Source organism: Anguilla anguilla, chromosome 6 (genome assembly GCF_013347855.1).
Source record: "Anguilla anguilla isolate fAngAng1 chromosome 6, fAngAng1.pri, whole genome shotgun sequence".
In the NCBI taxonomy this organism is placed as follows: domain Eukaryota; kingdom Metazoa; phylum Chordata; class Actinopteri; order Anguilliformes; family Anguillidae; genus Anguilla; species Anguilla anguilla.
Genome location: NC_049206.1, coordinates 59,308,104 through 59,325,852, shown reverse-complemented (window position 1 = coordinate 59,325,852; position 17,749 = coordinate 59,308,104). Strand labels below are relative to the sequence as shown.

Below are 17,749 nucleotides of genomic sequence, written 5' to 3'. Positions count from 1 at the left end.
GATAGTGTGTATGTTCTAAGTTTACTGAGTGTACTCATTGCGCACCTTGCACTTTAATAATGATGCCTTGAGAGAAGTGGCTCAGAAGCCACACCTTGCCCTTTATCAACGGTCCCTGGGGTAAAATGGCTCAGAAGCAGTGAAACGATGATAGTGTGTCTGTTTTAATTGTACTAAATTGCACTTTATCAACGGTCCCTTGAAAGCAGTGACTCAGAAGTCACACCTTTGTCAACGGTCCCTTGAGAGGAGTTGCTGTGAGTGACAGTGCGTCTGTTCTAAGTGCACTCAGTATAGGTTCGGTACGAGCCTGTGACCCGTGTCTGCCTGACACTGATATGGCGCTCTCCAGTGCATTTTGTTAGAGACACAGGTGTTCATAACTCTAGAGTAGTCCACAACCTGTCATTGGATCCCAGTCATTTCCGTCTGAGTGTTTTTTTGTCGAGGTCTTGGTGCTTTCAGTGATTGTGAGTAAATGCTTGAGTTTTCTTTTGGCCTATGGGTTCGTTTTGTGGACTTGTGGCGATGGCTGTTGTGTGTGTGTGTGCTTGCATATTTTTGTGTTCGTACGTGTCTATACATTTATGTATAAGTTTGGCTGTATGATTCTATCTACTACGTACAGTATGTGTCCGTGTTTGTGCGAGTGTGTGTGTGTGTGTGTGTTTATGTGTACAGTTGATAAAATTAATTTTTTTTTTTGTTTGCTTCTGGAAGGAAGGAGCAGCCCTGCGTGGCGGACTGCAGGGTGAGAGTGTATCTGGGAGCCGCTGGTCTGGTCTTAATTAAGTGATACTGCTGCAACATGTGCATGTATTTAATTTGAGCGCAGGTCCCTTTAAGCTCTAATTAGCAGATCTGTCGGTTGCCGCATTCCTCGCGGTTGCCGTGGTTTCCAGGCGAAAGTGGGGTGCAGCGCGCCCCGTTTAATAGCTTCGGATTACCGCCCCCGTCCGTAATTTAATGAGATGTGCTTCCTAAATGAGTTTTTCTTTCATTAGAGGAAAGTACAAAGCATATAACCAGGGACTGTATTTTGGGGTTATTTTTAAACTGAAACTAAATGGAGTGAATTTGAAAAAAAAAAAAAAAAAAATCTAGGCTGTTTCGCGATGTTATGCGTGTGTGTGTGTGTGTGTGCCTGGGTGTGTGGGTGTGTGAGTGTGTGTGTGCGAGTGTTTGTGCGCACGCGTTGGGTGTGTGAGTGTGTTTGCGTGCATGTGACTGTTTTTTTTCACAGTGTGGTTCTAGCGGATAGAAGTCAGCGGGTGCTGGTCTCTGGTCGCCCTGGGTTACGAGGGGCTGACACTCTGACACTTTGACTTGCATTATAGATTTTCCCGGGGGGGTGTCGTCAAACAACCTGTCTGACCCCCCCCCCTCCCCCCCCAATTAAACTTTACTGCCCCCTGGTACTAAAGGGAACTCACCCCTCCTGCTGTTTAACGCTGGGCATGAATCAAGCCGTCTGGCCTCATACCCTGGTCCAATTAGATTCCAGATACCCTGGTCCAATTAGATTCCAGATACCCTGGTCCAATTAGATTCCAGATACCCTGGTCCTATTAGATTCCAGATACCCTGGTCCTATTAGATTCCAGATGCCCTGGTCCTATTGGATTCCAGATTCCCTGGTCCAATTAGATTCCAGATTCCCTGGTCCAATTAGATTCCAGATACCCTGGTCCTATTAGATTCCAGATACCCTGGTCCTATTAGATTCCAGATACCCTGGTCCTATTAGATTCCAGATTCCCTGGTCCAATTAGATTCCAGATACCCTGGTCCTAATAGATTCCAGATACCCTGGTCCTATTAGATTCCTGATACCCTGGTCCATTTAGGCTCCAGACCAGCACCAAAGGGCTGGACTAATACCCTTCCGTATGGCAACTGGGGTGCCACACGGTACCCAGTTGCCATTTTGGATCCCCTCTTCTGCTAATAAGCAGCCCTAATACCAAGTATCCTGTGAGTATGCCGCAGCTACAGTTAGGTGCAGTACACCTACAGCGTTACGCTGTTACATGACCTTCAGCGGCGTCTCAGGGTGGTGGTGTAGTACAGTGGTCAGGGAACCGGGGTTGCAGGTTCCAATCCCAGCCAGGCCACTGCTGCTGTGCCCTCAAGCAAAGGCACTTAACCTGCGTTGCTTCAGTGAAATATCCAGTCGATTATTAAACAGATTGAATTTCTACACTGTTAGCTGGATAAGTAGCTCTGTTTGAGAGCGCCTGCTGCAGCCTTAATGTAATGTATTTTACCATTTGAGTTATGGAGGTTTGATTGTTGAAATAGATATCTGCACTGACAGCTCTGTACTGAGTGTGGGGTATTAGCGGTGTGGCTTCTGCAGAAAATGACACAGAAAGGGTTTTACAGTTGTAATTACAGTGTAATAACATGTTCATAAACAGTAGTTACGGTGTACCGACAACTGTAATTAGAGTGTAATAACAGATGTATTAGCGTTATTTAATGTGAAAGAATATTTTTTCCCAGAGGGACAGTGGCTTCTGCTCGTTGTTAGAATTTTTGGGCTGAAGGAATTCCTGTTCCATCACCGCGGCAATGATCAGACTGAACAATTAACGCTTCTGATCGTTGTCACACCTGAATCCCAGGTACAGGGACGGTGGGAACCCAGCAGGTTTCGGCCCTTGGGAACCATGGTGACAGGGCCCGAGGCCAAAAGCACAAGAGCGCAGTTTCACGATTTAATGATGTCATTTGATCCTGCAGCTGTGGAGCAAAGCTCTGTCATTTCCAAACGAAAAACTGTGAAATGGGTTTTTTTTTTTTTTTGCGAGAGAAATGAAAAATTCTCTTCCCCGTCTACCAGGATTTCTGCACCACTGCCTTTTTTACGAGGACAGGAAATTATTTTTCAGTTTTTTTTTTTTTTATCCCACTTTAACTCAAATGGGCCTTTTCTAAGTCACGAGTTTTATTTACTCATCGAGCTTTATGGGTTTATTTAGCCGTTCTCGACTCCTAACAAATGAGTGGCAGTTGGGGAAATTTGTTTACTTGTTTCTAAGAAAAGACTCCGCGTCTGTCTCACCAAAGTGTCATTCGAAAGCCTCTTCTGCTCGTCCGGCTGGCTGCTGCTTTCTTTAAACAGTGCTGTCAGCGACTTAGCATGGGGGCTCATTGATTGGTTAAAAGCAAAGCACTGAAATGGATTAAAGACTCATAAATAATTATGGATATTCTCGTATAAATATAAATTGTCGGCGATCGATGCCCTCGACTCTCTCTCTCCCTTCGACCGCAGTTCTTTGAAATTGTTATTTTGATCCCTGAATGCAGTATGAATTGTGTTGTAATGTCAAGTAATTCCTGGTCTTCCCGGCAGAAAGTTTTGAGGTGTCTTCATGTACGCCTTCTGGGCTATCTTTGTTTTAAAGAGGTGATGTTTGGGTTATTGTTAGACAGAACCAAGTGCACTCAAACCCACTCTCTCTCTCCCTCCCACTCTCTTTCTCCCAAACACAAATCCTCCCTCTCACTCTCTCTCTCTCATACACACACACACGCACACACACACACACACACACGCACTCACACACACACACACACACACGCACTCACACACACACACACACACACACGCACTCACAGTCACACACACACACTCACACCCACACACACACACACTCACTCACTCACACACACACACACACACACACACACTCACACACACACTCACACCCACACACCCAAAGTGAGATTCACACACTCTCTCAGTGCAGCTCTATGTGACACTTCTCTCTGTGTGTTTTGCTGAGTCAGAGGCGCCTTCCTCATGCGCTTCTGCTCGCTTGCCGCCAAAACCCGCTCGACGACGCTGACGGGCTCTTCTCCGCCGCTGTTCCCTCTGTCGTCCACCAGGTGGCGAGCTGCGAGGCCTCGAAGGAGGGCCCAGCCGGCCCGGACGGCCAGTCCTCGGAGCAGGTGCCCAACGGCGAGCTGGGGGGCCACGGCGGGGGCTCCAGCTCCTCCTCCTCCTCCAGGCAGGACCGGAACCTTCCGGAGAACGGCGTCTCCCGGGAGCGGGCCCCCCGCCCCCCCGCCAGGCTCCTGGAGAACGGGCTCCTCTCCGCCCCGCCCGACGACCCGGACCAGGAGGAGGAGGGGGCCGACGGGGAGCCGGCCCCGCCCACCCCGCGCAAGAAGAGGGGCCGGCGGAAACTGGAGCACCCCGAGAAGCGTGAGTGGCCCTCCTCTGTAGCCCCGCCCCCCTCGCCCCGCTCCCGCCCAATGGCTGGGCTTGGTTAGTGTTTGGATGGGAGACCGCCTGGGAGAACTTAAGTTGCTGCTGGACGTGGTGTTGGTGGGCCAGCAGGGGGCGATCTTCCCTCCGGTTGCCTGCTTTCCCGCACTTGGGTGGGTGACATCGCCACTAGCGAAGCGATGAAAGTGTTTGATTGGTTCCCTTCACTGGGAAGCTTGGTCTTCTGTAGACACTGTGTTGATGTGTACGTACGTGAGCACAGGTGTACAGTAGCCACTGTGTTGGTGTGGACACACCTGAGCACAGGTGTACACAGGCACTTCTTCTGCCTCTCTCGCGGAGAGGCGATTTTCCTGTAGCCTTGATGCAGGATGCTCAGGCTGGAGGGAGAAGAGAGGCGCTGGATGAGCACACAGCTCGATATGTGAAATGGTTTTGTGCCCAAGCTACCCTGCATGGCGGAAGTTCAATATGCTTAAAAATAGCATTAAAAAAAACGCCTGATGCAGTCTGCCTGTCTGCCTGCCTGCCTGTCTGTCTGACTGTCTGTCTGTCTCTCTGTCTATCTGTCTGTCTGTTCGTCTGTCTGTCTCTGTCTCTCTGTCTCTGTCAGTGTGACTGTCTGTCTGTCTGTCTGTCCGTCTCTGTCTCTCTGTCTCTGTCAGTGTGACTGTCTGTCTGTCTCTGTCTCTCTGTCTCTGTCAGTCTGACTGTCTGCCTGCCTGTCTCTCTGTCAGTCTGACTGTCTGTCTGTCTGTCTCTGTCTCTCTGTCTCCGTCAGTCTGCCTGTCTGCCTGCCTGCCTGTCTGTCTGTCTGTCTGGCTCTCTCTCAGTGTGCCTTTCTGCCTCTCTGTCTCTCTGTCAGTCTGACTGTCCGTCTGGCTCTCTGTCAGTCTGACTGTCTGTCTGTCTCTGTCTCTCTGTCTCTCTGTCTGCCCGTCTCTGTCAGTCTGACTGTCTGTCTGTCTCTGTTAGTCTGACTGTCTGTCTGTCTCTGTCTCTCTGTCTGCCTGTTCGTCTGTCTGGCTGCAGTGAAGGCATTTTCTACTGCTCTAAGCCCCTTTTATAAGCCACACAACTTTAATAGGTTTGTGTGTCAATAGTCGATACGATTTAACAATGACGGGGGTGCAGCCAAAAGGAAACGCTGCCCCATTTGACCTGAAAAATATTCTGGTTCGGGGGGGGACAGTAGAGCCCTCTCACCCCCCCCCCCCCCATATCAGCGTTTGCTTTTTGGATTTTTCTGTCTGTGGGGCGACGCCTTTATTGTGGAGCGCTGGTGTCTCTTTTATTTCGGGGAGGACAGGTTGTTCTTGTTCTGGCCCCATTGTGTGCGGTAGCGATTAGCCTGACGTCTGATGAGCAGAATATGGGCCAATGAGATCACACCCTGGAACTCCGCGCAGAATATGGGCCAATGAGATCACACCCTGGGACCCCGCGACACCCGGCTTCACTTATAAAGGGTACCTTTATCAGACACTCGATGAACACCTGCATGTGCGCACACACACACACACACACACACACTCACATGTACACACATACACATACACACACACTCATTCACACTCATGCACACACACACACACACACACACTCACATGTACACACATACACATACACACACTCATTCACACTCATACAACACACACACCGACACGCATACACACACATCGACACACACACATACAGTATGCACCACCCACAGATATACACAGACACACACACGCGCACATGCATGCAGAAACTTGCACACACACACGCGCACGCACACACACACTCTCACACAACAACATGTACAGGGGTGGATTCTGTGCTATCAGGTCTGTGTGTAAGTGTGTGAGAGCCTGACTGAAATAAGATGTAGATCCCCTCCCGCCCTTCGCTTCTTTCCGTTGGATCTGATTTGCGGGTTCGAGACTCGTGTCCGCGCGAGCGTGGAGAGCGTGTGATACGGTGCGCGCGGCCGCGGTGGGAATCCCGGCTTTAGGGCGGCGTAGACCCTGTGGAATTGCGGTGTGTGTTTCCGCGCGCGGGCGACCGGCTCGGCTGTGACACGACCGACCGACCGGCTGGCGCCAGCGAATCACAGCTGCAGCCGAGCCGGCGTTAGCGGTTAGCGAGCGTCCGACGCGTTTCGAGCTCCGCGCCGGCGAACCTCTGACCTCTGCGGCGGCCGTGGTGGTTAGCGTTTTTAGCATCTCTCTCTCCGAACTGTGTGGGGAGTGCAAACCGAGCCTTTAATTACCCATAATTCCTTCGTTATCGCGCCGAGCGTGCTCCGTGGCGTTGGGACTTGCTCCGGGAACACGCTCGTCTTCGGTGGTGTGAGTCTTACGGAGTTTAATACGAACTGTAAATAAAACGGAGACGCGTTCCTGCTTCGGCAGATTGGGTGCTGGTGGCCTGTAAAATCATTTCTCTCATTTATACGGTTATTGTTTTTGTGTTGTGCTGTGCTGCGCTGTGTTGAATTTTAAGCTGGTGCGATTGCGCTGCTGACTCTGGGCCAGATCTCCTGTTTAAAAAGAGATTTCTACCTCCACGGGGCACCCTCGGATTAATAAAAAAGGATAAATATCATAAATGTATGAAGATGGGCCTCTTTGCGAAGCGCTGAGTTGTGCTGAGTGCTTGAGTGGGTTGAGCCGTTCTCAGGCCTTGTGTTGCTAGTGAAGCGCTGGCATATGTTAGCGGCGGTAGTTAGCGGCTGCGTTTTGGCAGTTGGCGGTTGGCGCATCGCTGGCTCCTGGCGGCTCCTGGCGGCTCGTCGCTTCGCGGCGCGGCACTGCCAGTTCCGCAGCGATGGCCGCCTTCGCGGTTGCCGTGGCGTCCCGCGGTATCCCAGCGCTTCCGCCGGCTCGCGCTGCGTGACGGTGACGAGCGGCAGCCGCGTGCCCCCCCCCCCTCAACCCCCCCCCCCCCCGCGGGCGTCGCCTCAGCGCTGGGGGGGGGGGGGGGGGGCAAGGTGGGCGTTTTCCAGTGGCGGATATTAAGATGAGTAATAACGCACTTTGGTTAACTCCCCCCCCCACCCCCCCCCCCCCCCCACGCTGTGTCTGGAGCTTCCGGAACTTTCCTTCACCACATGTGACCATACGTGCTGTTGGCATGTCAGCACCCCCCTCTCCCAATCACCCCCCACCCCCCCCAATTAACACACATACAGAGATTAATGCAAACGTGCATGTACATGCATGCTGACGCACATCTGTTGCCACGGTTGCATTCTAAATGAACCTCAGGGTCCATAAATACTGTAAAAAAAACATATTTTTTCCCCCCCAAAGTGTCCAAGGATGCAGACGTGTGTGTGCGTGTGTGTGTGTGTGCGCGCGCGTGTGTGTGTGTGTTTTTCAGCAGCCCGACATTTTTGGTTCAGGGCACTGACGTATGATGCCATTTATAATTTGTATAGATATGTAATTATATTTATGAGCGGTGTTTCAGTTTCAGTGTTGTCACTTTATGTCGTAAACTTGCCTTATTCATTTACCATATTTTGACATTTAGAAAAAAATTCTTACACATAAACACAGGCTTGGCTTTAACACTCTTTTGTCTTTTTAAAACACGTTTGGCGAGGTCAGAGATCACCTTCATTAATTTGTTTGCGAGGGGAAAAACGGACACTGGAACGTACATTTAAGCCAAAGTTCGTTGTGAACAATGACTGAATCCAGGCCAGGAGCGCCCCAGACTGACGCTGGCGTGGGTCAGTGGCGCTCTCGACGTGTTTGTCTGTGGCGTTAGCGATGTTGGGCTAAATAGAGGGAGCCGGGGATTCCTAAAAGAACAATCTGCGGTGGGACGGTGCCAACTTCCCCCCGATGAATCACTCCAGTCTTCTGTCGGGGCAGCCTGGGAGCTGGAGTGGAACGAGACAAACATTTTAAAAGTTGGAAAATCCTTCGTCCCGGAAGGATGGTGTGTAGCAAGAGGCGCTACAGTGTCACGAGACTTGCCCCCGTGGTTCAGTTTAATCCCGAAAAACAACTACAGGGCAGCGGCTTGGGCAGACGGACAGGAAGTGCGGAATCTTGTGCCAGCGCCCTGTCAGACATTTCCTTTTTCTCCTCACAACAACAACATTTTTTATTTTTTGTTCTGGCATTTCTAAAATTGATTATTTTTCAGAGACTAGGTCATCATGTTGTTATTTTAAAAGCGCGAACATCTGCCGGATGTCTTAGTGGTCAGGTTTCTCGTTCACCGTAATTTTTTTGAGTTCTCGCTTGATTTCGCGATATTGTCATGTGCAAGACCGCAGGTTCATCAGGCTCATGTGAACCCCCCCAGTGTGATTCTGCTGCCCCCCCCCCACCCCGGTCCTCCTGTGTTTCCAGCATGTTAGGAAGATTTGTGAATCTGTGAAAGTGGGCCGCTGACAGGTTATCTCACAGTTATGTCTTATGTGTCCCAAAGGTCAGGACCCCAAGTTCACAACATCTCGCCCCCTAAGGGGGGGGGGGTAGATCCTGAGGACGTGGGGATCATAAATACGAGCGAGTGCTCCTGACCGCTGCGTACAGTCGCGGGCAGGCCGGAGGGGGCGTGCCCTCGGAGAGCGAGAGCCGCGCCTTCCTTTAATCACCGGGGCAAACGCCGTGCTCCGCGCCGCGCTCTCGTCCAATCAGACGCCGCGCTCTCGTCCAATCAGACGCCGAGCACGTCGATGACGTCATCGTCCTCGGCCGCCGCGATTCTCAATCACTTCCCCCTCGGAGTTCTGAATCTTTTTGTTTGACACAGAGATGGAGATGGAGCACCCTCGAGAGTGTCGTCACGGTGATTAATAACGTTCCGGTTTTTGTAGTGCCGAGCCCCTGCAGTTCACCAGAGGATCCTGGGAGCGTCTCCACGCCTCTTCCTCTCTTCTGAATACCATTACACATTACTCTCTTCACATTTTACAAAAATAACATGTGGGTGAGGGGGTGGGGGGGCGTGTGGGGGCTGTTTCTGTGGCGGAGGGGTGGGGGGGTTTGTGTGGCAGTGGGGGGGTTGGGGGGGTTTGTGTGATGGTGGGGGGGGAGTGGGGGGGTTTGTGTCTCTCCGGGGGACAGGTAGAGGAGCTGAGGGGGGGTTTGTGTCTCTCTGGGGGACAGGTAGAGGAGCTGTGGGGGGGTGGGGGCGGGGGGGGGTGGGGTTGTCTCTCTGGGGGACAGGTAGAGGAGCTGCAGCTCTGGTCCAGCAGCTCCGGCGCTGGATAAACAGGATTAGAGTGCAGTTAGCCGCTGTTGACCCAGCTGAGCACCACAAAAGCGCCGCGGCGCTGAGGATCGACTGCAGAGAAACAAAAGCTCTGCTCTTACAGCCGCCGCTTCTGCCAGAGCAGGAGGGAGATTAAATAAATAAATTAGCCCCCCCCCCCCCCCCACTGCCCTGCACCCCCCCCCCACCACCACCGGCCCCGGCACTTTAATAGGATCAGCCCGGGACGGCGGTGACCTTGATGAGCTCGGGGGGGGGGGGGGGGGGGGGGGTAGCAGAGTGCTCTCCTGGCAGCGAGCCCCACCAGGCCTGGCGTTCGGAGAGACACCGCGTCTGCTCTGGGGAGGGGGGGGTGAGGGGGTGTGGGTGGCTGGGGGGGGGGGGGCAGGATGCTCATCCGTCTGCCAGGGAACGGGGGCATAGGGGGACAACGCTGGGCCTGCTGTTCAGCCGTGTTAACCCCGCCCCCAGAGCCCTAATCCCACCCCCTGAGCTATGACCCCGCCCACACATCGCTGCCCCCCCCCCCAGAGCCCTAATCCCACCCCCTGAGCTATGACCCCGCCCCCAGAGCTTTGGCCCCACCCCCAGAACTCTATCCCTGGCCCCAGTGCTGTACCACACTATGACTTAACTGGCAGCTATCGTGCCACATCGCATACATGATCAGTATGTGTGCTGCAATAAACAGCATGGATTAAAAACATTATTATGCATTTATATGCTACTAATACATATTGAATGTATTGAATTTTTGTGACCCTAAGTCACTGTGGCATTGCCCAGGGGTGGGGGGGGGTTTTAGTAATTTGGGATGACAGCACCTCATAGCTCACCAGTGACCCCTGCTGGTCGGTCAGGAGCCCCCGCGCGCACCTGTTGAGCGCATGAGGAAGGCGGATGAGGAGTCTTCCTCTGCCTGGTGTCTGTGCGAGCGCGACCTGCGAGCTGAGGTGCGATCGGAAGAGCGACGGGTTTTGAGGAGAGCGCACGCCTGTGTTCTGCTGAATGAACAGCGGAGCGAAAAAGGGAAAACGCTTTTTTAAAAAAGGGAAAAAAAGAGCAAACTGGGGGTGTAGAGGGGTATCGGCATGGACACAGAAAACAGACACTCCACAGGGCCTGTGTGTGTGTGTGTGTGTGTGTGTGTGTGTGTGTGTGTGTGTGAGAGAGAGAGCATGCGTGTGCTTTAGTAACTGTGTGTGTGTGTGTGTGTGTGTGTGTGTGTGTGTTTTGGCCCCGTACCCTCCCCTCAGTCCGGGGGTCGTCTGGAGAGGGGCAGCAAAGAGCTAAAAACAGGATGGGTGGGGGGCTGGGGGCTGGGGGCTGGGGGGGGATTGGGGGGGTTTGGGGGGGGGGGGGGGTCTACTGTCTTTGGCACCGGGTCTGATGCAAGGGAGAGAAGGGCTTATCCTGTCAGTGCACACACACACTCTCACACACACACACACACAGTCACTAACACACACACACACACACACACACACAGTCACTAACACACACACACATACACACACACAGTCACTAACACACACACACACACACACACACAGTCACTAACACTCACACACACACACACACACACGGTCACTAACACATACACACACAGTCACTAACACACACTCACACACACCCACACACACACACACACGCACGCATACACAAGCACAGGGTTCTAAAGGCAAAGCAGGAAACACAGCAGGTTTTGGGGGTTTGGGGTCCTGGAGCAGGGAGGGGGGAAAGTTAAAGTGAAGCTCAGCTGAGCTAGTGGGGCCCTTTAAACACACACACACACACACACACACACACACGCACACGGTCCTCACGTGAACCGGCTCTCTCTCCCTTTCTCTCTCTTTCTCTCTGTACCTCTCTCTCTCTCTCTCTCTTCCTCTCTCTTCCTCTCTCTGACTCTCTTTCCGTCTCTGCGGGTGAAGCTCAGCCAGAGCGGCAGGACGCCCCTCTCCCTGCGGGCACAGCCCCCCCCCTGCCCCCCCCTTGCCCCCGGTGTGGCAGATACCGGGGCAGATATCAGGTGGCGCTTTTGAGCCGCGGCGGGAAGTGGGCGGGGCCGGGTAGCGGGCGCTGGAGCGCTGGCACGCTGTCAGTTGGCACGGATACCGCAGCCCGGGGGGTGGGGGGTGGGGGGTGTAACCCAACCCTCCGCTACAAACTCATTGACCTTGGCAGCTGAACGCAGAAGTACAAACCTTTACCTCATGGATGGGCTATTTCACTACTCACTACACTACTATGGCTGAGAGAGAGGGAGAGGGGGAGAAATAGAGGGAGAGGGAGAGGGAGAGAGGGGGAGAAATAGAGGGAGAGGGAGAGAGGGAGTGGGGGTAGAGGGAGAAAGAGAGGGAGAGAAAGAGGGGGAGAGGGAGGAGAAAGAGAGGTAGGGAGGAGGAAATATCAAGAGAAGGAGTGAAAGAGGTAGAGAGAGGGAGAGAGAGACAGAAAGGGAATGGGAGATGGGGAGTAAGATTGAGGGAAAAATGGAAGAGAGAGAGAGAAAAGGAGCGGGAGTGGAAGAAAGAGGGAGAGCGAGATATGGAGTGATTTACAACTTCTGCATGAGCGTTTGTAGCATATGGAGAAGTTGTAAATTACAGTCACGCGGGCGGTGTGTTGCGCTGTGCCGTGCGAAGCCGGGGTAAGGCGTAGCACACATGGGAATGTCATAACATCGGCAGCGCAGCATTTACGAGATGTTGACATGGCGGAGATTTCAGGGGGGTCCGATCGCTCGGTTTTTGACGGGTGGAATTCGCGGGCGGTGCCGAGGCAGAATTTTGTTGTCTGTTGTTTCTGGGCCACGGCCGGGGCTGGATGTTAACGTTTAGAGTTTTCTGGCTTTTTTGGAAAACTTGTTTTACGTTTGTGTGGAATGCGTCGGATTCCCGCGAGCGCTCTGGCTCTCCTCTCCTCTTTTCATCCGTCTCTTCTTCAGTAATCTGTTTGTTTTCTTCCCCCGTCCTCTGTTGTCCGGTTTCCTGCTGACTGTTTCCTGTTTGTGAGACACACACACACACACGCACACTCATACAAACACACACATACACACAGACTCACACTCACACAAACACACACACACACACACACACACTCACACATTTGCCTTACACACACACACACGCATACACATAGACTCACACACATGTCTTACACACACACACACACACACACACACCCTCATGCAAATACACGCATACACAGACTCACACAAACACACACACACACACATTTGCCTTACACACACACACGCATACAGATAGACTCACACACATGTCTTGCACACACACACACACTCCCTCACACGCACACACACACACACACACACACACACTCACGCTCACCTTTTAAACATTGTCGGATAGTCCTGCATTGGCCCCTGTATTTACGGGTTTTACGGTCAGAAGGCTCCACACTGCATTGCTCCTGTGAGCGGTGGGGGAGCTAGCCGGGTTAGCCCAGGCCAGCGCCTGGTTACATGCAGCGCTGCACAGTGATGCTGCTTTAAAAGTGCTGCTCAGCGGATAGCCGCTCGCGCTCACCGTCTCCAAGGCCCTCTGAGCGCTTAGCCGTCAGTTCGCTAAGCATGATGGGATATGGTGTTCTTTTTTTATTGACATCACCGCCGCAGCCCTCCGCGGCTCGGTGCCGATCGTCCTCGGGAAATATCGAGCGCTTCTGGGTTTGCGTGGACTTCCCGCTCGTCCGCACAGGTTAGAATAATTAAGTTGCGCTAGCGAGGGCGTTGGGCCTGCTCTTTCTGCGGTAGATAAACCTGGCTCTGTGGTGCTCGTGGTGGGGGGGGGGGGAGGCAGGGTCTGTTTTCTAAAAAAAAAAGTGAGATTGCACAGAAGCCCCCCCGGTTCCATTCCGTCAGCCTCCTCATTTCCGGACGGTAAGCCGACAGGATCTTACTCTTCACTTCGCCCAACTCACTTCCTCTGATCTCTCTCACCCAATTATCTCTGCCCTCATTAACTTACTGCACGTTCCAGACTGCGGAACCTGCCACAAAAAAACGAATCTGACAGCCCTCTCAAAAAAAAAAAAAATTGTACAAATTACCCACTCGGCTTTAATCCGTCTGTCTGTAACCCCCCCCCTTCACCCCCCCCCCACCCCCCCCCCCCCCACCCCCTTCACCCCCCCCCCCCCCGGGATGAACCAGGATGGGGGGAGACTGAAGCGATGCTCTAAATTTCTGTATGTTTTTATAAATGTATAATAAATGACATTTTTCATTTGCATATGCAAATACACACATGAAAGGAAGTGAACGTGTCCGTCTGTGGCCTAGAAATGTGTCTGGAAATTCCAAATTTGGTAAAATATCGGCTCACGATAACGGCTCTTAGTTCTCCAGCTCCTTGTCCCCTCCCCCCTCCCCCCCCCCCCCCACTCCGCTCGCCTGTCCCCCCTCGCCCCCCCCCCCCCCCCATCCCCACTCGCCTGTCCCCCCTCGCCTCCCCCCCCCCCCCAACCCCATTCGCCTCCCCGTGGGTGTTAATTGCGGGGCAGTAATTCGGCAGTGGGGTCCAATGGGAAGCGAGCGACCCCCGCGGTGAGAACGAGTCGCCCCCCCCCCCCAAAACCGGCACGGCGTTTCGCTCGCTCCTCGCCTCTCCGCCATCTCGTAGGGGGGGGGACGTCGGGGGCGTGGCTTCGCTGAGTCATCGCCCGCCCGTCGCCTCTGGCCTTCGCCGCGTGCGCTGCCAAGCGTGCCGGCGAGAGTCGCCGAAAAAACATGTTTCCGCGACGACCCTTTCTCCGCCGCGCGCCGCCTGACTTCGCCTCTCACCGGGACGCAAACGAGGACGATGATAATGAGGACGGTGATGATAATTACCGTTATTATCGCAATTAATTTTTTGATCGTCTTCGTTTTTTTTGGAGTGTCTCGTCGGTCCTTTGTGTGGCCTCCTGCTCTTTTATCTTCAGCTTAGATCTCGTGTCCAATCGTGATGCTCCATTGATTGCACACACTTGTCAATCATCCAAGGGCAGCCAATGAGGATCGGCGTACCAGATGACGCCGAAACGTCCCCGGACCGTTTCATGTATAGTGTTACAGCATTGGCCCACGCCCGCGCCAGTGCTAATTTGCTGTTTATTTTATTTGTTGTGCTGGATTTTCTCTTTATAGCCTTGTGCGATGGCACATGTGAACTTGGCGCTGAGAACTGGCCGTTTTGTGCCAGGGAGCTGCTGGATGTGCAGAGTTATTGTGGACGTTTACGAGAGAGGCTGCACTGGCTGAGATTATCATATAAATGCCCTATATTTCACCCAGACTAGTGAAATTACTGAATTGAAGAACGTGTGCAGTCGATGATAAAAAATATTTGCAAGATAAAAACAGAATAAAATATTGAAACGATCTTGTGTCATGCTGCGTGTTGGCGTAAGTCTACCCGTCACCTGGAGAGCAATTAGCAGTAACACTTATTCTTTGTGAAATTTTTGTTTATTCTACAGTCTTATTTCCAGCTTTGTCTTTGGAATATGGACAGGTCTACACACACTCCATCCCTGCTGCTTCCTCTGTTGATTCATGGGAGTGCAGCCTAGCATGTGTCTGTACGGAAATGACTACGAATGACCCGATTGTGACGCGTTATGGAACCCGACTGTGATGCATTACGGAACCCTTTTGTGATTGGCTACGGATCCCCTTTGATTGAGTTACCAGACCTTAGGAAGTGAAAAGCAATCTGTTTGCCATAAGTGTAATGTCTGTGTGGTCTTTGTCAGTCTGTCATCATTTGAAGTGGTCACAGTGTTTTCAAGGCCAGTTTCTACTGTACTATTTAGAGTCATTATAAATATGTTTAATAATACTTATTAAAGTACCACACGACTTACTTTTTTGAGACTTTAATGTAGTATAGTTGATAAGCAGATTATAAGCATGTCATAAACAGATAATAAAGATATCCACTTTGCTTGCGGTTTTGATGTCCCACTTGTCAGAAAGTAATTGAACCGCATTAAAATATGAATGTTATGAATTAGAATAGTTGCATCCAGATGTTCTGACTGCAGCTTTTATCCTCAAATGCCCAAGTCAACTATTTAAAAAAAAATATGTAGCAGGCAGCCATGAATGTATCCCCCTGTTCATTGTCAGTGTAGATACATGCTTCAGATTAAGTGTGGTGTTTTTATTCTTTGCAAATCAATTTAGCAGCCTGAATCTTGTGAGTTAATGCTTTCTCTTCTTGTGGGAAACGTCTATTCCTTTGCTGGGACCGGTTCGATTTCAAGCTAAACTGTCATAAATAATTAAGCATTTCCCCATGGAGTGGACAGCTTTGGCAGAGTCCTTCAGTGACCTGAGTTTCCATCCCGTCATGGTATCAACGATTTGATCATATCCGCATGGGGGGGGGGGGGGGGGGGGGGAGAGAGAGAGAGAAAGAGAGGGAGAGGGGAAGGGAGAGAGAGCGAGGGGGGAGCGAGAGAGAGATCAAGAGAGAGAGCAAGAGAGAGAGAGAGGGGGAGCGAGAGAGAGCAAGAGAGAGAGAGAGAGAGAAAGATCAAGAGAGAGAGGAAGAGAGAGAGAGAGGGTGGAGCGAGAGAGAGAATGACTGCAATCATGACACATGCAGACGTTGGGGAGGGTGCCTGGGTTCGGGGGGTGTATGTGAATTTCATACGGCGCCAATCTGCCCCGCCCCCCCCCCCCCCCCCCCCGCCCCCCCCCCCAGAGCCTGCTGTCCTTAGACAACCTTTCGTATCCTGAACATTCTGTTCATTCACTGCGATGCCAGAGAAACGAGCAGGCTCAGATAATTCAATTCCCACCCAATCCATGTTTCAGTCCCCATCCCATTTTTTCCAATTCCTTTTTTTTTTTTGTTTTTTGCCCCTTCCTCCCCTTACATGTGCCCCCCCACCCCATCTCTGTATCAGCGTGTTTACCGCCATACTCCACTAACCCCCCCCCCCTCCATTTCTCTGTATCAGCGTGTTTACCACTGTACTCTGCTAACCCCTGCCCCCCGTATCAGAGCTGTTCTCCGCTAGGCCCCGCGCGCCCTTCCCCCTGCCAGGACACAGCGCGTTCAGGGCGTGTTCAGAGCGCGTTCCTCTGGCTCGCCTCAGGGCGCGTTCCAGCTCTCCGAGCGCTCGCTGACCTCACAGACTCCGCTCATACCAGAGCCCGGCGACACCGCCTTTCCTCGAAAGCACTCAAACAATCAGCCACCCTCTTCTCTCCTCCTTTTATTTCCCTCCGTCTTCTCTCCTCCTTTTATTTCCCTCCCTCTTCTCTCCTCCTTTTATTTCCCTCCCTCTTCTCTCCTCCTTTTATTTCCCTCCCTCTTCTCTCCTCCTTTTATTTCCCTCCCTCTTCTCTCCTCCTTTTATTTCCCTCCCTCTTCTCTCCTCCTTTTTTCCCTCCCTCTTCTCCTCCTTTTTTCCCTTCCTTCCTCCCGTAGCGCTTTTTCGGTTGTCACGCCCTCTGCCCTCCTCTCTTCTCTTTGTCCTTTGGCGTCATCTGACAGCCAAACATCTTCAGCACATGCAGTGAAGTTTGGAAGGCGGTGTGTGCGTGTACAGTATGTGTATGCTGATGTGTAGTTATCATGTTGTAGCATAAGTTACTAGCTAGTTACCCTGTTGTAACACTAGTTAATGTCCAGTAACTGTGATACTACGAGTCAGTTTTTAGTTACCATGTCATAAGAAAAGTTATTGTACAGTTGTTAACTAGGTCATAAATACACTTCGTAATACACGCGTAACATAATTACCGTTAGGGCTCCATTGGGGAGGGGGGGGGTGCAGGGGGCCAAAGCGATGCCATGCCTGCCACTCTGGAGCGCATGCCACGATTACCACTTGGGCTCCATGGGGGGGGGGGGGGGGTAAAGTAACACCTCCAGACCCTCGTCCCGCCCTCTTTCCCTTTTCATCTTCCATTTTAACCATCACCCCCCCCCCCCTGTCACCCCCCCCCCCCTTTCTAATTTCTATCCTGCGGCAGTATGTAATTTTGAAAGAGTCCATAAATCTCAGCCAAAAATTTGCTCCCCTTTAATCCAGCTCCACCTCAGGATTCCTAAACCCGGGGTTTAATGAGTCTTTAACCGCAAATAGCTCGGCCAAAAATGTCTTGTAACAATTACAGACCTCCTTTATCTTTCGCTGAGTCAGCTACTTTAATTCTGTTTCTCTGTTACTCTGTGACTGTTAGTGTGTGAGTGTTACTGTGTGACTGTTACTCTGTGACTGTTAGTGTGTGAGTGTTACTGTGTGACTGTTACTCTGTGA

General features: G+C 52.0%; 1 protein-coding gene across 9 annotated transcripts in view; it reads left to right on the top strand.

The window, feature by feature from the left end:
* dnmt3ab (DNA (cytosine-5-)-methyltransferase 3 alpha b) overlaps window positions 1–17,749 on the top strand; it is a 149,791-nt gene that overhangs the window by 64,279 nt on the left and 67,763 nt on the right. For all 9 annotated transcript variants that reach the window (XM_035422091.1, XM_035422093.1, XM_035422089.1 and 6 more), the window contains one exon: window positions 3,898–4,216. In XM_035422091.1, the coding sequence (XP_035277982.1) occupies window positions 3,898–4,216 (319 nt within the window). The remainder of the gene's footprint in view (window positions 1–3,897; window positions 4,217–17,749) is intronic.